This window comes from Talpa europaea (assembly GCF_964194135.1).
Source record: "Talpa europaea genome assembly, chromosome: 3".
NCBI lineage: Eukaryota > Metazoa > Chordata > Mammalia > Eulipotyphla > Talpidae > Talpa > Talpa europaea.
Window position 1 is genome coordinate 129,938,645 of NC_140069.1, and position 22,823 is coordinate 129,961,467.

Here is a 22,823-nt window from a genome sequence, read left to right on the forward strand (position 1 = left end):
TATTAAATAGATACAGCCCTGTTTGGGGTATACTTCAGAGTATTATTAAAGTTTAATGTTTGTTTCAAAGCTCTTTTTAAAAAGTTTTAAGGAATTGGTAATCAGGCTAAGTTTTACATTGCAATATTATGAAGTCAAACCAATGTCTTAATTTTGCATACAATTTTTCTCAGGGTGACTCTATTTAAATGTTATTTCCTTTCTTCCAATAATATAGACAATACCTTTTGCTCTGCAGGCTTGTAAGGTATTTCATTGTAATAATCCAAGAATAATAACCTTCAAATGAAATGCCGAGTTCACTTACTTCATTACATTTTTTCCAGCTGATAGGCTGATCTAACTGATCCCTCTAAGGCTTTAGCTCCATCTAATTTAGTAAGATATGGTAATATCTTGGGTTTTCCAAATATATTAGACATTAAAATCTTTTCTATTCTTCAATGTTTAACTCAAATCCTACCTTTTCCATAAAGATAACTACTATGATTTGTGACAATGCTATCATTAGTTTCTGAAATTCTATCATACTTGAAAACACACAGACACACACACATTTAATCAGTGTCTCCATTTTCATCATTCTCGCAATGAAATTTAGATCCAAATTGTTCTATAAGTCATTCTTTGTTTGGTCATTCTACTGGTTCCTACAGATGATAAGAAATTTCTCGAAGAGTTCTGTTATATCATACGGACTGCTTCACTCATTCATTCACTTATTTGGTTTAGTATATTAGTACTTTAGTATATTAGTATATTAGTCAGTTTAGTATATTAGTATATTAGTATTTAGTATATTAGTATATTAGTATATTAGTCAGTTTACTAGATTCCAAGTAGGTAAAATACTATCATGATTTCAAGTTCTCTCAAATATAATGGGATATAAACATGAGAAAACAAATACCTAAAGTGTGATTGTGCTTATGAACTGCATGTAAATAAGTAGCTACAAATTAAGAGGACGTATTTAGCTGATGGGAAAATAGCACTTAAGATGAAATCTGAAGAATAAATAGGTGTTAGTCAGATTAAATGGAATTGAGTGTTATAAAGACTCGTAGATTGGAAGCTAGAGTTCCATAGTGTTGACACTGAGAAGATAGAAAAAAATCTGTTCAATCAAGCTGTTTTTATACTTAGACATATTTCTGCCAACATTGATAACTTGGTCTTCAAGTCTGGGTTTCTTTGATTTCACGCCTGAAAGAATTTTTACTCTGATGCAATAAAATGTCAACTTTGCTTTTTCTTTGAATGCCTTCGCTGTAATAAGAGATGTATAACAACCATGTTCTTAAATAGCTTCAGAAAACAGAAGAGTAACAAATTCCATTTAGCCAACAAATGAGACAGCATAGACTCTAGAGGTGAAAAAAAGGACAGCAGGGGGACACACCTCAGGAAGGGGGAGATGCTCAAAACCTTGAGAGCAGCAAGCTTCCACAAAAAAGGAATGAGTGCATTGGGAGGGGAGGTCTTTATTTTTCCTGAATTTTCCTCTAGTCCCTAAAGGCAAAAATTAAGAATAATCCTCACTCCTCAAAAGCTACCAGATAGTGATCAACTTTTCTTTGACATGGCAGAGAGGTTTTGTCAACCCATGTAGGACACCTCTGTACCCCGGTGCTCAGAGAGAGCCAGGAGCTACTGGTGATTTTCCATCCCATTAACAGTTAGCCACCTGAGTATGGAGGTAAAATATTTAAATGACACAGTTTACTTGTTTTGGTCATATTTTTTGTCTTGTGATTGTGAAAGTGATGAGTGAGACAATCAAAGAAATGGCTTGATGCTAAGAAATACCTTTAACAGAAATTCAAATAATCTCTCTTTGTAGTTTGGGAAAGAAGCATGTATTAGACACCAGCTGATGATTTGTGTTTGGGCTTCCTGACCTGAATTTTTTCACCTGACCTGTAGCAGTCAAAGTTTGGTGTGTCAAAAGTACAAATAATTGAGCTAATGCTTTACCAAAAAAAACCTGTAGGTTAAGCCTTTTATTGGAATGAAGGCTTAGAATAGAATCCATAATACAATACTAATTTAATGGGTTAATTGGACTGATTTAAAATCATATCATTCCATCAGGATAAAATTAATAATTAAACTATTAGTTCAATAAACTACGTGATATTTAAATACAGTGAAGTAAAACTAGAACCAAAATACAAAATTTTATTCTCCAACGTTATTTTCAAATATTTTCAAAGTAAGTATTCTCCTTAAAGAATTATATGTCATGGTGCTAGGTTAATTTAAAAATCTATCTTTGGCTGTTAGGATTTTTTGTTTTTGTTTTTGTTTTTTAAGATTTATTTATTTATTTATACAAGCACTGGGTACAGTCAGAAGCGCGGGAGGGTGAGAGAATTCACCAGAGCCAGAGCGGGAGCAGAGCAGGCAGAAGGACCGAAGTACACTGCTGAGGGGAGCAGCGGGCGGCAGGAGAGGTCTGCGCGCCATGCGGGACCCTCTGCCGGTGGCCGGGGAGCAGCCGGGGATCGAACCGGCGCCACGGAGGCTGCAGGCAGCTTCGCAACCCAGCGCTCAACCGCTGCACCACCGGGGAGGCCCTGGCTGTTAGTTTTGACACTGGAAAGAACTCTGACCTTGTCTAGCTTTAGAAATCGATTACAAGCTATTTTTTCTTACCAATCCAAAAAACTGTAGAGTAAAAAGTTACTTCAAGTTTTGTGAAATTGTTATAGAGCAGCCCCGATACTGAACGGGTTGCCTGGCTGTGGGTCCTCACCCGCGCGCTTAAAAGGGACTTATGAATACTCCACTGCAGACACACACCAAAGGTTAATAAAAGGTTTATTTACAAGGGAAAAGCAAATAAGGAAAATGTACAACTCAGGGAGAAAATAGGGAAATAAAGTCTTTAATGCGTCCTACCCGATCCGCCAACCTGGAAACCCAAAGTCACTCTCCGAGCTGGCCGGACGCTGCGAGCTGGCGGAGAGCCAAAATGGGGGACCCAAAGCCCACGTGTCTGCCTTTTATATCCACCTGGCTGCTTAACCCCACCCTCAGGTCCCAGCCACCTTCCCTTTGGTGGTGATGGGATTTGGAGTTCCCAGTGTCTTTGGCTTTGACCTGGGGTGGGGGTGGAGTCCACAAAGCCTATATGGAATTTGCTTTGGGACATCCTTTTCCCCCTAACAAAATCAGCACCAGTTTCTCCTGAATATGGCAACCATGCTAGGCACGGGAGCTGGGCAGGCAAAAGGGGAATGGACACTTTATGAATATTTACAACCAAAGACGAACTATAAAATCTATCTCAATTATTTTCTATGATATTTAGCATAACATTTAGCATAATCACCTTTTTGTGATTAAATTTTGTATTACAGTAATGACGATTCCATAACTTAGGTCAAAAGCGGCCAAACGTCACTATTATTCAGTGTTTTTACAGAGCAGAGGAAGGAGACTGTATTGGACCAGGGACTGGCCTCAAGGCAGTCGCTCTACTCTGCAGTTGTTTCTCTTGCCCTGCACAACCCTTTGGTCAAACCCCCTTGTCTCAGCTAAAATATTCATTTCCTCTGAATTTGAGCCTGAGGACTGATGAATTAGCTGGTTTATAGGTGGGCTCACCGTGGGTTAGAAACGCCAATTCTAAAAAACCTCTGACTCACAAAAAGCCTTTGCCTTGATTTCTACAAGTGCTTGTGGCTAACTTTTCCATCCTTCAATCTTCTGGTTTTGAATTTTTTTTTTTAAGATTTATTTTATTTATACAAGAGTCGGGTACAGGCCAGATGTGCAGAAGGGTGAGAGGATTCACCAGAGTCAGAGCAGGGAACAGAACAGGCAGACTGACTGAAATACACTGCTGAGGGGAGCAGCAGCCAAGACAGGAGAGGTCTGCTTGCCATGTGGGTTGCTCTGAGGCTGGCGGGGATCCAACCGGCACTGCAGAGGCTGTGGGCAGCTTCACAGCACTGCGCTCAACCGCCTGCGCCACCAGGGAAGCCCTGGTTTTGAAATTTTGTATGTTGCTGTGAATCAGTCTGGACATTGAAGTCTGGTCATTTTTCTCTTTCCCTCTCCTCTTACAAAAACATAAAATTACCTGGCACTCACTATTACATTTATTTTGTAATATAACTAAAGAAGCCACGCTGTACCCCACGGCCTCCCGATGTCTCCCCACTCTATTTCCACCCTTTCTCTCCCAGCAACACTCAAAAACCTTCATTTTCCTGGTACAGAGCAGGATCCTTCAGCTCAGGTTCAACCCCAACAATGTATAAAAATTTTTTTTTTTAAATCCAGAAACAAAAACCTTGCAGGAATTCTTACAAATGAAAGTTTCCCCTCTCATCTTTTTAGGGTAAAATCCTTCCTAGTGTTGCACTTCCTAGAAAGAGTGATGGTCATCAACTAACCCTGGAATTGCTTTGACATGCTAAAGTTCCAACATATAAAAACAAGTTTTGAATACTTTATAAATGAAAAAAAAAGTTCATAGTAAGTAGTCAAAGATGACAAATTATCTCCCATTTACCAGGACGATAAATTGCATGCTACAGAATAGGATCAGCCTGAGGTGGTATTACTAAAGGTTTACTACCATATCCTTACAAGTTGTTATGTCAACTTGAGGTATACACTTGGGCCATTAGAGAGCAAAGATAGTAGGTAATGGATAGGGGATCTGGAAGTTCTTTTTTTTTTTTTTAAGATTATTTATGCATACAAGAGCTGGGATACAGGCCAGAGATGTGTGGCGGGAAGGTGAGAGGATTCATCAGAAACAGAGTGGAGAGCAGAACAGGCAGAAGGACCGAAATACACTGCTGAGGGGAGCAGCGGGTGAGACAGGAGAGGTCTGCTGCACCATGTGGGTAGCTCCCTGGCTAGGAATCGAACTCATGCTGCAGAGGCTGCGGATTGCTTCATAGTGTGGTGTTTAACCCCTTGTGCCACCAGGGAGGCCCCAGATCTGGAAGTTCTTAAGAGTGGTAGGGCAGGAACTATGGGAGCAGACAGTACTTCAAGCCATAGGAAAACAGATCCGAAAGTGTATAAGTAAAATGACATAAGGGAGCATTTAGAGTAGCAAACAAATGAGATTTTTAGGAGCACAGTTTCTTCAACATCAAGAATCATACAACTATGGATCACTGCAGGTAAATATCTTGAAAAACCCCTCTCTCTTCTTGCGTTTGGATTGACTTTTAACAGTTTAGAAAGATCATATTTATAAAAAGGAAATTGGTCACCATGGAAACAGGCTATTTGATATCAAACAAGCTGTTTCACCACCATGAAAGAGTAATGAATTTGGTGTTCCCCTTAATTGTAGGTATTCCATAACCATATATCCTTTTGGTCAGAAATTACCAATCAGTTAATGAACTTATGGACAAAAGTAAGTTCTCCGTCTATAGCTACTTTCCCCAGGATGCTTACTAGGGGACACCTTAGACCCAGACATTTTGTGACTTCGGGGTGTAATTCACTTGCTTTCTACAATCAGCCTAAGTCTCAATGAACAGAGTCGCAAAGAAGCTGCCTCTGTTTTTTCTCTTGTGACCAAATCCCGTTAGTTAAGAACAGGTTAATGTCATGTTACTAGCCAATTATTGTTCTAGACTACAGTTTAAATCTAAAGTTGTATCTGATAAAAGAAAAGTACATATGTATGGAATTTAAAAAAATATGCCATCAAAATGATAAAATGCATACAGATTCTTACAATGTCTCCTCTAGTTCATTCGTCTACATTTTTAAACGCAGTATATATTCATATTTAAATAATTGTTACTTTACTAACCTTATCCAAAAAAGCTTGTATTGCTGCCTCCTTGTTCGCCATATAAGCGTTATATCTGTGTCTCTCGATGGAAGCAATTAGCTGGCTTTCTTTTTCCAGAAGGTCACACAAGCGGGCTTTTCTTTCAGCTCCGGTGTAACACTGGTTAATGCGTGCAAGTTCCTCTTGCCGCCATACTAAAAAAGGAAAGGAACATGAAAAGCTTTTGAATTTTTAAAACGCCACATTCTTACAGAGCATTTTTTACCATCACGTCTTAACAGGAGGATTTTTAATTTTGTATCGACTGCAATAAATTTATACATGAATAGAAAAACTTGTACACCTGATAAATTTTTTAAAAAGGATGAAATCGAAGCTGAGAAACTGAAAGCAATAAAAGTAGACTCAAATCAAAGGAAATCAGCATAATAATGTAAAATAATAGCCCAAGTAAGCAAGCACATGGCTTCGGTTTGGTGGCAGCCAGAAATGTGAACTGCCCAGATCTCCCTTCAAGAAAGAACCTGTTGAGAGGAAGACTGGTAACTGCCCTAGTAGTTATATTCATTTTCTTAAATTGACACCCTTTTGCTTTTATTACCAAGAGACTGATTATGTGGGGGAACCTTAAACTTGGCGTTAGTGGGAGTTCAAACTATGCAATTGTCACTATCAGCCACAAGAGGGCGGCAGTTTCAAAGACCAGCGTTAAGAACGGGGAATGACTATGAGTACTCCAGAAAACAGAAGAACAGAATAAATATTGTGCTTGTGAACGAGAAATTTCAATTACAACAAAACAGAATTAAAAAAAATATTACTCTGAGGGCTTGTAATTTAGAATTTTTTGAAAAGTCAAAAACTAAGAGGCATCTCCTTTATATAAGAAATTTCATTTTCATTTCTTAATACAAAATATGAGTAGACATATAAAACATACTTGTCCTACTTTAACTTAGAATATATGTATTATTTTATATGTAACACTAATTTGTGTATACATATATTTTTGTTCTTATTGAGATACTTTCAATTTAATATTTTGCATTTTTCACTTTATAACATCCTCTGAAATTAATGACCCAGAAACTATCACCATTTTATCGATGAATAAAGTGAGACTTAGTAAAAATGAGTAATTTTTCCAAGTTAGTACCACTAATAAGGCAGGTCCTCATTCAATATATGTCCTGTTATTTTGCACAGTTGCCTGTTAACCAAACAAAAGAACAGTGGTATTCTTTGGTCTATATGTGAATTTGGAATAGTATTCAAATAGAGTTCCCCTATAACAAAAGTATAGGTTTTTATGCTTTTCAGCAAGAACTTTCACAGACACTTTGCTAACAGTGTTCTATTAGTAACACTTAGAAATAACCTTTATTTTCATCTGACAGAGAAAATGGAAATAATGAAATTTAAAAACTATTTGCAGAGGTCAGTGATGGAGAAAAGGGAAGCAGACTTTCAAGTCTAGGGAACAGGCTTACCTATTACCTCAAACACCGCTACATTCCTGAAGAGTTAAATTTATCTATATTAATTTTTTAAACATTGAAGCTATTTTTAATTTTCAAAAGTCTTCTATATCATCTCAAGAATCCAACTTCTCTACTCTTTGGCTTCTAAGTAAGAAATAACTCTTCTGTTCCAGTTACTTCTAGTCCAGCTGATACTCCCCAGAAGGCAGAAGCTAGAGCTGCTTCATTCTTCATTCATTCTACCAATGCTTGCTGGGCATGTAAACTAATCACCGAAAAAGAGATCATCAAAATAAAGGAGTTATTCTCTCAAGGAGATTATAATCAGTGGTGAAAGTTAATGTTAAACTAAAGATGTATTATTACAAATTATGGTGGTATAAATGGAAAGTTTGAGGTGTAGTGAAAACTCTGAGATGACAATGGATATCTAAGTTGTCAGTTATAAAAGGCTTTGAGAGGGTGATATTCAAGCTGAGATCGGGATGTGGGCAACAGGGAAAGGTTTCAAGAAGAACTGTGTGTCCACTGCCTGAGTAAGGAAGGCTTGCCTTGTTCAAGTAACTGAACCTTTTCATTGTGTCGATGAACAGCACACATACTCTGGAAGAAATAAGTTGTGAAAGTTAAATGTGTGGAAATATACATTTATATAGTATTATTATTAATGGAAAGGATTGAAAAGGTAGCACCCTCCTCTAAAGAGACAGGATGCTGGGTTGAAAGATTTGAGACAATTCAGCTCTGAGTTCACAAATTCCCAAGACCATCTCAAGAAACCAAATTGGACAATACTTTCTTTATCTCACAGGGATGAGGATCAAATTATAATAAACTAAAATTGCATATTTTATAGAGCAAAAAGCACATTTCTTACCAACTTAATATAAAAGCATTTCTAATTCTTCCAGCCTTAATTTCTTTTCCAATTTTATATATTATGCATGTTTTTAAACTCTCTAGACCAGATTCTCAAGGCATTTTTCTAAAATAATGTCTCCTTTTAGTCTTTAATAGACCTGTGTATCTTACTAATGAAACATGTAAAAAATAATATCTTATGTAAATCCTATTTCAAACTTACATTCCAATGCATTATAAAGAAGTTCAAAATCTTCTTTTGTTTGAGGATTATGTCTCCGGTAATAGTCCATTTGCATTAATTCTTCCTTTTCTCTTTTTTTTCTTTCCTCTTCCTCTGCTTCCCATTTCAACCTTAGCATCTTTTGTCTCCTTATATTCTCTACCACGCGTTTAGCATGCCATTGTCTGTAGTAAGTCTGTATTATTATTACCTATAGTGAAATAAAGTGTTTATTGTCAACATTACCAGACAGTAGTGAAAGGCAGTGATGATTATTTCTATTCCAATTCAATAACTACTAAACAAAGCAACTAGTTTAAACTCTATGCTAGATATTCTTCCATACATTATAACATAAAAGTTAGTTGGCTTAGAAATCTGGCCAGTGCACCTTGATAGGAGGCAGGCAGCATAAAACATAAGCAGGTAGGCTCTGGAGTAAAACTTAGTTTAAATCTTCCTCTGCTATTCACTACGTGGTTGAATGGGGGGTAAGTTAACTCCCTTCTATGTGCTTTAGTGAGTGCTCTCATCTGTAACACAGTGAAAATAATGGTATGTTTATTTAAAATATGAATGCATATGTGAAAATTTACATATGCATTTAAAGTGCTTCATTCAAGCCTGGTACATCACAAATCCTCAATAAATACTACTATTGCTATGAATATTATTAGTGGCCTCTAGTTTATCTTAAATTGCCATACCTTAGGTTCTTATTTAAAATAAAACTGTATTTTGTACAGAAAGTAGAACCTGAGTCACCAAAGTCAGGTTAAATAAAAGGAAGATTTAAGTAAATAAGTAAGAACTGTGAGAAATATAAATATTGCTGCAAGTACAGCATAGTACTAGATTCTCAAAAAGCTTACTATTGCTGAGTTTTCATTTACTAAACTCAAATATAAAAATGAAATGTAGAGAAGCCGGATCAAGACTGAGGATGGAGAATACACTGACACGTCTCTTTCCCTCACCCCTAATCCCTGATAATGACAGTAATGTATATAAACAGAAATCTGAAAGATTGGATTATAGTGAAGGAGTATGCCTTCAGTATAATCCAACTCCAAGAGGGAGGACAAATAGAAGGAGAAAAGTAAAGTAAGGGGCCTCCCCGGTGGCGCAGCGGTTGAGCGCTGGGTTGCGAAGCTGCCCGCGGCCTCTGCGGCGCCGGTTTGATCCCCGGCTGCTCCCCGGCCACGGAGGAGGGTCCCACATGGCGTGCAGACCGCTCCTGCCGCCCGCTGCTCCCCTCAGCAGTGTACTTCAGTCATTCTGCCTGCTCTGCTCCCCTCTCTGGCTCTGGTGAATTCTCTCACCCTCCCGCGCTTCTGACTGTATCCAGTGCATGTGTGGACAAGACAAACAAACAAACCAGCAAACAAATAAATAAAGCATGCCTCTATTAAAAAAAAAAAAAAAAAAGAAAAGTAAAGTAAGGCCGAATAAGGTTTTTGATGTGTTCACAGAAAAGACAGAGAGCCTGATTAAGTATGTATTTCGTATAAAAGGTTTAGGTGCCTGTGAGAAAAAGAAAATACCTATGTATGACATATGAAAGAACAAAAAAAATTCACTGCTAATTCAGTTTAACCAGAATATCTACCTTCAGTATCTCATCACCCTCTATATTTGGTCAGGTTCCTCACCCAACAATCCCCGTGATGACACCTATCACTTTGGTTTACCTTCACCCAAAATCCTGTTCCATTGGTTTAGCCAGAATCCCCTCTCATCTCTGATGTTTTCTCTTAGTAACTTTCCATCCACTAACTGGTACCCTGCTCCTTAGTTTTAAATTCCAATTTTTTCTTGTATTCAGAGTTGAGCCCTCTGTGTCTCCCTTACTACAACCACTGTAGTCTCCCTATTTGAATCAAGTCTGCCTTACCATCTTTTTTTTTAAAGATTTATTTATTCATGCATACAAGAGCTGGGGTACAGGCCAGAGGTGCTGGGGGTGAGAGGATTCACCAGAGACAGAGTGGGGAGCAGAATAGGCAGCTTGACCGAAGTACACTGCTGAGGGGAGCAGCGGGTGAGTCAGGAGAGGTCTGCTGCGCCATATGGGTTGCTCCCTGGCTGGCCAGGGGAATTGAACTTGTGCTGCGGAGGCTGCGGACAGACTCATAGGTTGTGTCTTAACCCCTTGCGCCACCAGGGAGGCCCCCGCCTACCATCTTTAACATGTGTTACGGACATTTTTTTCTTCAACAACACTCCTGTGGGTTCTTTCAATAGCTAATGTGTCTTAGGAAACACATACAAATACACAGTGACTCATAGTTAATTTTCAGTATTCACCCACAATAAAAGTCATCTTACCGCCGCTAATCTTTGAGCATGATATTTTTCTGCTGAAATATAGTTTCCTGGTGTTACCAGTTTATCAGTCATATTTGATACATACACACCAATTTTAGTCATCTGTGTGGATGTGGTATTTCTAGTTTGTTGCTGCTTTTTCTTCTGAAAAACTGTCTAAAACAACAAAAAAATTGATCAACTATATACACATACAAGCGAGTAAAAAGCATATTTTCCTCTGTTTAAGTGAATTTTATCATTTTAATTGCCATATAATTCCTTAGATGATTTTAATTTTAGAGAGGTGAGTGGTATAACATTTGTTGTTCCTGTAGCTTCAAAAACCTGTGTAGAAAAGTAAAAAATATTACCTGGGTATCCCTATTAAATACATTGGTTTTTTGGTGAATCTTTTTAGGTACAGTTTGTGTTCCAGCATTGTGATATTCTATTCCTGTTATTTTGTGTCTGAATCCACCAAGAAATGGTTTGTGAAAGTCAGATTTTATAATCTCAACAGCTACCTCCTGGTACTCATCAGTGCCTGAGGAGATTAAGTCAAGATTGAATTTGATTACAAAGGGACTCTAAAATACTTTATCTAAAAGACACCAGGTCACTAACCAGTTTGTATTTTGACAGTTATGATTTGAGACTGTTCACTTAATCCATGGATTCTTTTGACTGGAAATTGATCTGGCTGTGTAGAAAAGATTTCCACCTGTGCAACATCCTGTGGCTTAACTCCGTATTGTAGGAGAGTCTCATTATTTTTAAGAATAATTCCTAAAAATCAGATAAAATTATAAGAGTTAGAACCAAGAAACAATCAAATGTACTCCTTTGAAGGGGATGGAAAACTTTCAAGGTACTTCTATGAATGCTTATAGTTTAGTTGCCAGAGTATTGATGGTCTCCAGCTCTTAATGTAGTGTTAATACATAAAACATATTCTATAATATGAGCAAAATCATATCCTAAACATTGGCTCCCTAAAAATAATTCACAATACATTATACGTAAGCACAGGACATATCCACATCAAGGAAAGTCTAATGATTTTAATACTCTCCCTTCTCACCAGTGCCATATAATTCCTTAAAATTGCAGAGAAGTACAACTCAGAATTCCAAAGAGTCCATCTTTTTCTGCTTCCATTACCAGAAACTCACATATACATATAATTCATGCCAAGGTGGAGGAAAGCCTCAGTTTTGTGCTAAAAAAAGGTGTTTCTCTTTATTCTTAATAAAATATGTTGTAAAGGCAGGACTGGATACAGTGCAGGTTTTCTGATCCCTACATATGTTGAATTGACAAATTCATAACCAACATCTATGTTCAAACAGTGTCAAAATAATTAGTTTTTGAAATCAAACATTTTTATTGCTTCCATGTTAAAACTAAAGGAGCACTGATAAATTTTGCCAACCTCCAAGCTTACCTGCATGCCTTAGTTGGAGAACATGAGGCGGGATATTTAACAGGTGTGAAAAATTATCCTTCAGGTACTTAAAAGCAGTGTCAACTTTAAAAGGCCATATTATTTCCTGGCCCACAGGAATAAGTACAATTTTTACTACAGATTAAAAGAAAAAAGAAAGTCATAATCAAAAGCAAACATCAACAAACTACAGTCCACAGATACAGAATTACAGGACAATCTCTAACCATGTAGGATTTAGGCTGATTCTGCCACGTTTCACAGCACATCCCCTTGATAAGAGGTACTTTTAATTTTCTATGAGAGTGGACCAATATTCAATTACAACCTTTCCCCTGGAAAATAAGCCCAGGCTCTCAAGAATTAGCATCAGTTAGCATCAGCACCCACTACCCCAAATTCCTGCTCCAAGTTCAGATCTCTCTTCGATTCCTTTCTGTGAGCACTGGTGCATATTCAATTCAGGGTTATTACCTCCTTTCTCAGAATACCATAACAAGCAGGGAATAAAATTAAACTGCTTTTAAGAGTTCCTTGTATCTTGTCTATATTACTCAGATACCAGTATAGGAAGTATCTCAGAAAAATCAAGCATTTTTGTTTAATGAGTACTAGAAAGGGAGTGCCTGAGACCTAAAAGGGAATCCTTGAACTTAGAAATGTGCATGCTTTGATTACTTGAGCTATCACACCTTGGGAAATCAATACATATTCAGGAAGTTAAGAAAAACCAGTATGGAAATTTTCAGGGAAAACTTTCCTTGACTTTGCAATTATAAAAGATATCTCATAGTAAAGCCACTCTTCTTCCCATAATTGATTAATATCTACAGTTGATGAAATGCAAAATAGCAAACTACCATTCATTACAAATATCTGGAATGTGCACAAAATTACTTTTCAAAAAAAAGGACATTATATGGTTCTCTCTTCACTCTATAAAACAGGAAATCACGATGCTTCAATTTTAAAAATAAAGAAATACTGTTATTATGAAATGATTTTCTGTTCACAAATAATAGGAAATAAATGGAGTTCTTAGAAATTAATTGTTATGGGGTAAGCTTTTGTTTTTCACATGTGCAAACTTTAAATCTTAATGGAGAAGATGTTAATAAGTAAGATGGAGTGTGGAATATATACATATATATGTGTGTGTGTGTGTGTTAGGCAAAAAAAAAAAAAAAATTGGTGTATTTGTAAATGCCTGACATGAAAGTTCATAAGGTTAAATGAGATGTTTATCAATAATCCCATGATGAACTTTAACTAATTTTGTTGATACTAAGTTTCTTTGAGCTTGTTAAAACTTATTTTCACAGTTCTCTGAGAAACACATTCTCAACAAAGAGAACACCTTCACAGATGTTATATTATCAGAAGACCATTTAAGTTGTTTTACAAATTCAAAATGCTATGAATAATATATTTAAAATTTTCACAGCACTGACCTCCTAAGCTTTGGAAAGGGGAGGTGTTTGTTAAAGAATTTGTGAGCTTGAGAAAGTATAGGACCAAGACATTTTTTAAATCACAATATGTTTTTTATGAGCCACAATATCAGGGAATCAAAAAATAGTCAACAATGGATACTGTAGGGTCAGGAATGGACACGGTGCAGGTTTTCTAGGATCCAGCAGACTGGGTAAAGGAGGAGTCAGAGTCCTCAGTGGCTTTTGCAGGTCTTTTATTGGGATTTACCCAGTACACAGCAGGCAAGGGTGCTGGGGGGCCGGGAGGCTGGCAGGCCTCCCAGCCCCAGCAAGTCTTCACTCTATCTGGGCTCTCCGGCCTTCTCTGCTTCTCTCTCGGCTTCTGTTGGTTCTCGGCTTCTTGGCTTCTTCTGGCGTCCCCGTGACGCTGCCCCAAAAGCACAGTCTCAGCCCAGATGAATCCCATGTACCTAGGCCCACACCCTATTCCAGGTGCCCGCCATCAGGCATGCATTCAGGACCGCAAGGATCCATCATCAATCCTGATGGCGGGAGGGAAGAAAAGCCTGACATTTTTTCCTTACCCTAGAGATACCAAATATATTCAGTAATAAAACTGAGGGATACCAGCTGCAATCAGGATAACTGGGCTTAATTAATTGCTTCTTCCATTTCATTCCTTAATTGTATGGATACTTCACACCAGGAATAATTATCCCACTGAATTCAAAATATACATTATACCAGCCAAAATAAACTACTGCTGTTGTTAAATGATGACCCTAGTCTCTATCCTATGGATGGAAAGTCTCCCAAAATTAATGGGCAAGAAAGAGAAGGAGCAATCAGTTAACCATCCCAGCAGAATGGTTCTCTGCGTAACCTTCTTCTTCTTGTCACCCTCTGCTTTGTTCTCAACATTGTAGTATTAACTCCTAAATGCCATCAACATAAGTATGTTCTTAAGTATGTATTAAAAATAACTATAATGAGAGATATTTGTCCACCATTGTGCAACATACCTAACCATGTTTAAAACCACCTTTATTTGGGGGAAAACAGATAAATATCATCTTAAAATGTAATAATGCTCATTTATTAAGGTAGAGTAGATGCTGAAAAACAGAGATACTTCATAGATAGTTCAGAGATTCGAGGAGTGTAGCTACAGAAGTTTAGTGGATGAGGAAAAGGGAAAGTAATGACAAATATAAAATAAATTTTCAAGCAAAAATATATAAGAGAACACAATCAATCTTAAAATGAGAAAAAGAAATATCCTATATATTTTGGAGGCAATACCTGTTGCTACAGAATCTCTCATTGTTGCTTTCAAAGATTTCTTTAGATACTTTATGTCATCCATAATTGGCATAGTGACAACAGAATGTGAATATTGACTGTCTGACTGCGATACATTTTCATATTCAGCTACATATTGATTTTGATAATATGGCAGACTATCAGAACCTTCGTAGGATAATAACACAGACTGGCCGGATTGTCCTTCATCATTTGAAAACAGACTTGACTCTATTTCATCTCTGAGCTCCTCAACATATGTTTCATCGTCCATGCTGGATGCTTCCACTTCAAATGCATTGTCTCCAGTTTGATCTAACTCTGGAATCTCTACCGAGGAAACTGGGATATTGATAGCCTCATAAGCTTTATCAGTTTCTTCTGATGCATCACCTACATTCTGAGCATTAGCATTTTCCTTCTGATCAGACATTTTCCTGAATTGAGAAAAATAAACACATTCACTACTTACACAAAAATTTCTACACCAAGCATGCAATTCATTGTTAGTATAATATTCATAATATCTTACCTTATTGGTAATTAATTTTTTTAAAATAGAGGCATGTTTTATTTATTTGTTTGTTTGTTTGTACATGCACTGGGTACAGTCAGAAGCGCGGGAGGGTGAGAGAATTCACCAGAGCCAGAGCGGGGAGCAGAGCAGGCAGAAAGACCGAAGCACACTGCTGAGGGGAGCAGCGGGCGGCAGGAGAGGTCTGCGCGCCATGTGGGACCCTCCTCCGGTGGCCGGGGAGCAGCCGGGGATCGAACCGGCGCCGCAGAGGTCGCCGGCAGCTTCGCAACCCAGCGCTCAACCACTGCGCCACCGGGGAGGCCTGGTAATTAATTTTTTAATGTAGATTATCTTTGTAATGTTATCCGGTAAAAATATTTGCTAAATATCAACAAAATCACCACAGAAAGTAAAAACGTATACCAAAAACAAAAACCTCAAAACACCATAAACTTGCGAGAAATGATCTGTGAAGAATATATTAAAAAATACTTTTAAATACAGTGCCATTTATTCCTTATTCACTGAAGAGTGCCTGGTGATGGAGGGCTTTTTTGAATGACTATTTTTTTTTCCTAAAAATACAACTAACCAGGACATTACAAATGACCAGAAGCTCCACGCCACTGGCAGCAGCTATCCCTAGGGCAGAATTCACATTTTGAAGTAACTATATTTTCCCTAATTACAGCAAATGTCTCCAAGGACCTCCGCCACCAAAACAAATATATTAACAAGCAAATGTGGGTTGATTTTGGAGCTAACTAGAGTCTGACTACTAGCAATCAAAAGTCTGGGTTTGGGAGATGGTTTGATAACATAAAGGGACTTTGGCTGTGGTGGCCCAGAGTAAACAGAGACAGATCTGATCAGTGCAACAAGGAACAAGTAGAGCAGAGTATAGGCTGGCAGCCAGGAAGTGGTGGAGGGAAATGAAGTGATCCTGAGACCAGATTTCTGTGACAACAGCAGGGGAAGATTTAACCTTGAAATAGTAGTGAAGTGAAAAGTTGTATTTCTGGCTTCCACTATAAGCAAAAATCCTTATGGAGAAAAAATTAACCTTAGTGAGGTTCTCTAGTTTACTAGATGGCAAACTTCCCCCAAAATGAAATATATGTAATGAAAATATAATTATTTAATTCAATGAGTTCAATAAATCTGCAGTATTCAAGACAGTTGAAGAAAGAATTAGTAATCTGGAAGATTAAAAGATTTTATACAGAATGCTGCAAAGAGGTAAGTATATGAAAATATGAGAGATTAATAGCCACGCAGAAAAAGTCTAGTATATTTTTCTGCTAAGCATATATCTCACTGTGAGCTAAGAATGGATTTGTATTGTCAAAAAAAAAAAAAAAAAAAGGGCCTCCCCAGTGGCGCAGCGGTTGAGCGCTGGGTTGCAAAGCTGCCCGCAGCCTCTGCAGCACCGGTTCCATCCCCAGCTGCTCCCCGGCCACCAGAGGAGGGTCCCACATGGCGCGCAGACCTCTCCTGCTGCCCGCTGCTCCCCTCAGCAGTGTACTTCGGTCCTTCTGCCTGCTCTGCTCCCCGCTCTGGCTCTGGTGAATTCTCTCACCGTCCGCGCTTCTGACTGTACCCAGTGCTTGTATAAATCAATCAATCACTCAATCAATCTTAAAAAAAAAAAGATTTTAAAAAAAGAGTATGCAAGACGATTGCACATGGCCTGTGAAAACCATTTCAGAAAAAGTCTGCCAGCCCCAGCACATGTCAAATTAGATCTCAGAAGAGGAAATATTTTAAAAGATAATGGCCGAGAAATTCTCAAAATTGATAAAAAATATGGATTCACAGATGCTGCAGGAAGCACAACATAAATATATTGCTCATAGGGAAAACAAAACAATTTCTAGCTATCTATATTGTAATGCAATTATAGAATGATAAAGACAAAGATAATGTACTAAAAGCAATTAGTGATAAAGGATATAGTTACTGTTTTAAATTATTTTAATTTGATGATATTAATACACAAGAAAGGAAAATAAAATCACTACAGACATCACAAAAACAGAAAGCAAGGTAACAATGGACTAATTAAAGGAAGATAATTATTATCCTAGAATTGCATAGCAAACAAAAGGATCTCTCAAAAAAGAACAAAGAAACATTTACAAGTAAGTTACCACTAAGATATCTGCTCAAAGGAACTTCTCAAGGATACACTTGAGGTAGGAAAATTATCCCAACAGAAGTCTGAAATGTAAGAAGGAAAGACAACCTAACAAATATTGTGTCAACACAATAAACTAGTAGATACTTGAAATATTAGATAATAATAATAGTAATTGGGAAGGGAAGATGAGTCTAAACTTTCCTTAAGTCCTTATACTCTTTAGAAAATTGAAGGATATGATACTCCTAACCCGAGACATTATTAAATTAAATATATGTAATTAAATTTCAATTGTAACTAATAACTGAAATAAAGTTTTAAAATCTTAAAACAATAGAGGAAAAAGAGAAACGAGAAAAACAGAATGAAGTCTATTTTCTTTTTTAATTAATTAATTAACTTATTTATTTATTAGTTAAATTTTATGTTTATATTCCCCTTACAATTACAACCCCCTTATTTTGACCCCAAGCCTTCCTTTCCCTGCCCGAAAAGTCTATTTTCTTAAAGTTCAAGAAACCTCTTTAGACCGGACGACAAAGAATCCCACATTTGGTTATTACTCCCATAACAGAGCCTACAGACCTGAGTACACAACATATCATAAAGAAGCCCTGACTCCTAGGAACATACTCATCTGTCCTTTTTGGAGAGCAATGTTTTGTTTTTATCTAGGGGGTCACCTTCCCCTCCAAAATGTCCAAGATGACATCTTCTAAAACAGCAACAGCAACAAAATCAAGAATTTCTGTTCATCAAGAAGAAAAGTAGAAGAGATTTTTTTGTGTGTGACACTCCTATCTGATAAAATACTTGTCTCTAGAATACATCAAGAACTCTAAAAAGTCAATCAGTAAGAAACAGTAAGAAAATGGATAAAGATTTAAACACACACATCACCAAAAAATATACAGCAAATTCTCACTTAAAGTCACTGATAGGTTCTTAGAAACTGTGACATTAAATAAAAGGACATACAACAAATTTTAACTTCAGTCAGGATTGCTTTCTTCTCCCCAACCTATTAAATGGCATTATTTAAAGGAAAATAAGCAAACCTAGGACTAGGTTAAGGCAAAAGTGGTTACACTGTCCTACACTGCACGTCTGCCTCCTGAAAAATTTGGACCTAGTTGCTTCACTGGCCTCACTCTAGTCCTGGTCCTAAGAACAAATACATGAAAGGATGCTCACTGTCATTATCTATTAGAGAATGCAACTCCAAGTCATGAAATTACACTCCACGCTGATTAGAAGAGTGTATATATTTTTTTCATTAACTCAACATAGCAGGTGACAGGAAGTGTGAAGACAATTGGAGCTCTTATTCCTTGAAGATGGAAATGAAAATCGGTACCCCCTTTGGGATAATTGTCAGTTTTCCTCTAAAATTGAATATACACTTATATGCCCAAGTAATCTGAGTCCTTTACCCAAGTGAATGGAAAACTTCATGCACACAATAGCTATACACAAAAATTTGTGAAGATTTTATTCTTAATTATCAAACACAGGAAATAACACAAATATTTCTTGTCTGAGGGTTGGATACACATGATATGATACAACTATAAAATGGAATATTAGGGCCTCCCTGGTGGCCAAGGGGTTAAGATGCAACCTATGAAGCAATCTGCAGCCACTGCAGCACAAGTTCGATCCCTAGCCAGGGAGATACCCACATGGTGCAGCAGACCTCTCCTGACTTGCCCACTGCTCCTCTCATCAGTGTATTTCAGTCAATCTGCCTATTCTGTTCCCCACTCTGTCTCTGGTGATTTCTCTCACCACCCCCCACCTCTGGCCTGTACCCCAGTTCTTGTATGCATAAATAAATACATCTTTAAAAAAATAAAATGAAATACTACTCATCAATAAAAATTAACAAACAATATAGAACAACATGGAAACAAACTGAACAACATGGATAAATCTCAGATGAATTAGGCTAAGTGAAGACGTCATTTCTAAAGGCTCCATATTACATGTTTCAATCAAGAGAAAAAGCAAAACTGCTAGTTGGAAATCTGGAGAGTTCCCCTGAGTTAGAGTGGAAACTGTCCACCCTCTATCTGCAACGCAGGGCGCAAGGGCAGATGGAGGGAAAAGGCAGATCACTCCAGGCTGGGAAGTTTCACAATGGTTTTAAAGTAAAGGAGGAACATTCCCAAGGATTCAAGCAGCACCCAGAACCCAGACCAGATCAGCGCCAAGCACTTGGTCCTCAGGGTCCAACGCCAGCCCCCAGCTCAAGGGCGTGTAAGGGCCAGGGTGGGCAGAAGCTGGTCTCCTACCTGACTAGGAAACGCAGCTATTCCACCAAAGCGATTTCTAGGGATCCTAAGCAGCAGCGTCCTCACTCACTTGGATTCTCAGTTGCTGAATGTATCCTAGCAACCGCGCCGCGCCCCTCCCATCACGCCTCCCTGGGCTGAGGAGTGTGTGCGTGTGTGTGTGTGTGTGTGTGTGTGTGTGTGTGAGAGAGAGAGAGAGAGAGAGAGAGAGAGATCAAGGGATGAGGCAGGGAGAGTGGCGGGGTGAAGGGGAGAAGGTTTACTTCTCAGTTAACCTGCATCCTAAGTAGGTGGGACACTAACCACCCTCCCATTTTACGCTAGTAATGGGGAACAATTCTCCAGTCTAAACAGATAGCAATTCACTCTTATATAAAAAAAAAAAAACAAAACCCAACTCCCAGGAGTAGAGGAAATATAAATATGCAGTGAGAATGAAGGCATTGACAAAGAATAGTGGTACCAGAGTACATGTTGTTTTTAACCTTTGGACTTAGGTCTTTGCTTCCTGGCAACCAGAGAGGAACGGGAGACGGAAGTTATTAAATAATTTTCCTTTTATGTCAGGAAGCTTTTCTTATTTCTCCTATCACTATAAATTCTTCCAATTGAGATTTTCGAAAAAGCATTATTATTAGGGAACATAACACATTATATTATGTTCCTGTTGTAAAAGTAGTAAAGTTCATATCATTTCCTAACAATAGCTAATATTTACTAAGTACTATTTGTTGCTATGCACTTTTTACACATATTTCTAATTTAATCCCTATGTTTTTAAAGAACTGTGATTAGCCCTATTTTACTGAGGAAATCAAGGTTCAGAGAGGTTTAATGGCAGGAACCAGGATAAACCCAAGTGGTCTGACTTGAGCCTTGATTTTAAACCAGTTTTATGCTATGCTTTACACTGATATTCAAGAAGGACCAATCAATAAAATTAAAATGTTATATATAGGCCAGGCACTTGCCTAATTTTCAGTGTCTTTTTTCCTTTATACCATTCTGAAATTGGATTCTCATCTCATTAACTCCCAGTGCTTTTATCTGCACCCCATTTTAAAACTTACTAGGTTATAAAATAGGAAATATATGCTCAAATAAAAAATTCTCGGTGGCGCAGCGGTTGAGCGCTGGGTTGCGAAGCTGCCTGCAGCCTCTGCAGCGCGGTTCGATCCCCGGCTGCTCCCCGGCCACGGGAGGAGGGTCCCACATGGCGCACAGACCTCTCCTGCCGCCCGCTGCTCCCCTCAGCAGTGCACTTCGGTCCTTCTGCCTGCTCTGCTCCCCGCTCTGGCCCTGGTGAATTCTCTCACCCTCCTGTGCTTCTGACTGTACCCAGTACTTGTAAAAATAAATAAATAAATCTTAAAAAAAAATTGTTTTAATGTTTTAAATAAAATCAAATGCATTTAAACCACTTTATGAATCCCCATGAAGAGTAGAGTAAGGAGGGGTGGGAGGCATACAGATAATCACTAGTGTTAGTCTTTAATGGGTAAATCATTAAAGGTATGTAGGTGCGCGACTTCTTCCAAACACTCCCCCACTCCCATCTCAAAAATCATCACATTATCTTAAATTTTACTAGTAATGAGAATTCGACTAGTTAAGTTTAAATACTTAACTTTTTCTAGTTCTCCTCTCTAAAAATTTATTTATTGTTCTTCATGTTAGGGAAGTATGAAAACACCAGGTTTAGGAATAGTGGTAGGAGATGGAGAGAAGAAAACCTGGTCGTAGAGAACTTCAGGTCGTTCACAGTGTTAAATGTGATGTGATACCCACCATATGTTCATATTTTATTATTTATATTTTGCTGTGGAAACGATCTTACACAGCTCATCTTACATAGGAGCCTCGTTTAGTTGGTAGGCTTTCTAGGTAATCTATGCAGTTTGGAAAGGCTACTAGCACATCAAAACATGCACGCACACAAATACAGTTGTTTGGTTATACAAAATAAATGCAAGCTAAAAACAACCAAGAGGAAAAAACTCAATTTTCAAAGTGGAAAAGTAATTTTACAACATTTTTTCCATTTTACTTTTTATAATAAAACGATGCATTTTCTTAGGATGTATTGCCTAAAATGACTGATTACTTCTCATGAAACATCTACCTTTGTTTTTTATACATTTTTGTTCATGTGTTATTTTTACAAAGATGCCACCTAGTGGTGTTATAGAATCACTCATTTCAAAGTTCCCCATTGTTACTTCAGGTTAAAATATATCTTGATACACAACCCTGATAGGATTAAAATTCTGGACCCAAAACCAGGCGGATAGAATCAACAGCTTCTAGACTGTATGAAATTCTACCAGATAAACAATCTGGTTTATTCAGCAAATTAATTACAAGGAGAAAAAGATGGAGGGGGTTCTTGAGATTCTTGACATGTCTCACATGTCCAGAATGATGATATTGTGGTTTCATATTTTTGGTGTCCTTATATTTTAGGAATACCTGCTCAAATATTAACAAGGAAAATTATAGATTTGGGGTGTATTTCAAAATAATTCCAGTAGTAACATATAGTAGAAGAGCTGGCCACGTGATAATTAGGGTAGTTGGTGATGTGCATCTGGAGCTTCATTGTATTATTCTTTCTACTTTATGTGTATTTGAAATTTTCCACAATAAAAAAAGGCTAAGTAAAACTCTTTTCAGATTGAAAAAAAAATGTATCTTGATATAAGGAATGAATTAGAAAAAAATTAAAATTTAGAAAAACATGGACATAAAATTATACTTTTAAAATTATACTTCATCTGTATGGATAAAAATTTGGATTATAATACAAACATGAGCTTGTTAAGAGCCTGGCAATACAAATTGATAGTTCCTTTTCTGAAAAAGTGTTTGAAATTCCGAATCATACAAAACTATATAGTTAACTACTTCTGCTCATACCTATTTATAGGTACTTTGATAGAAAAGTCAAGAAAGTAAGATCCAGGTTCTCTTGCTGCAGCCCTGAGAGTACAGGCAGCCGTGACAGCACCCCAAGAATTTTCATAAATAACATAATGTTAG

At 37.5% G+C, this 22,823-nt stretch overlaps 1 protein-coding gene across 1 annotated transcript in view; it reads right to left on the bottom strand.

Annotated features, from left to right (window-relative positions):
• IQUB (IQ motif and ubiquitin domain containing) overlaps nt 1-15,266 on the bottom strand; it is a gene marked incomplete at both ends in the record, with an annotated part of 28,522 nt that extends 13,256 nt beyond the window's left edge. Inside the window, 7 exons of the mRNA XM_084230619.1 lie at nt 5,798-5,973; nt 8,345-8,555; nt 10,673-10,828; nt 11,026-11,198; nt 11,279-11,440; nt 12,099-12,233; nt 14,834-15,266. Coding sequence (XP_084086745.1) covers nt 5,798-5,973; nt 8,345-8,555; nt 10,673-10,828; nt 11,026-11,198; nt 11,279-11,440; nt 12,099-12,233; nt 14,834-15,266 — 1,446 coding nt within the window. The remainder of the gene's footprint in view (nt 1-5,797; nt 5,974-8,344; nt 8,556-10,672; nt 10,829-11,025; nt 11,199-11,278; nt 11,441-12,098; nt 12,234-14,833) is intronic.
• Nucleotides 15,267-22,823: the final 7,557 nt, after the last annotated feature.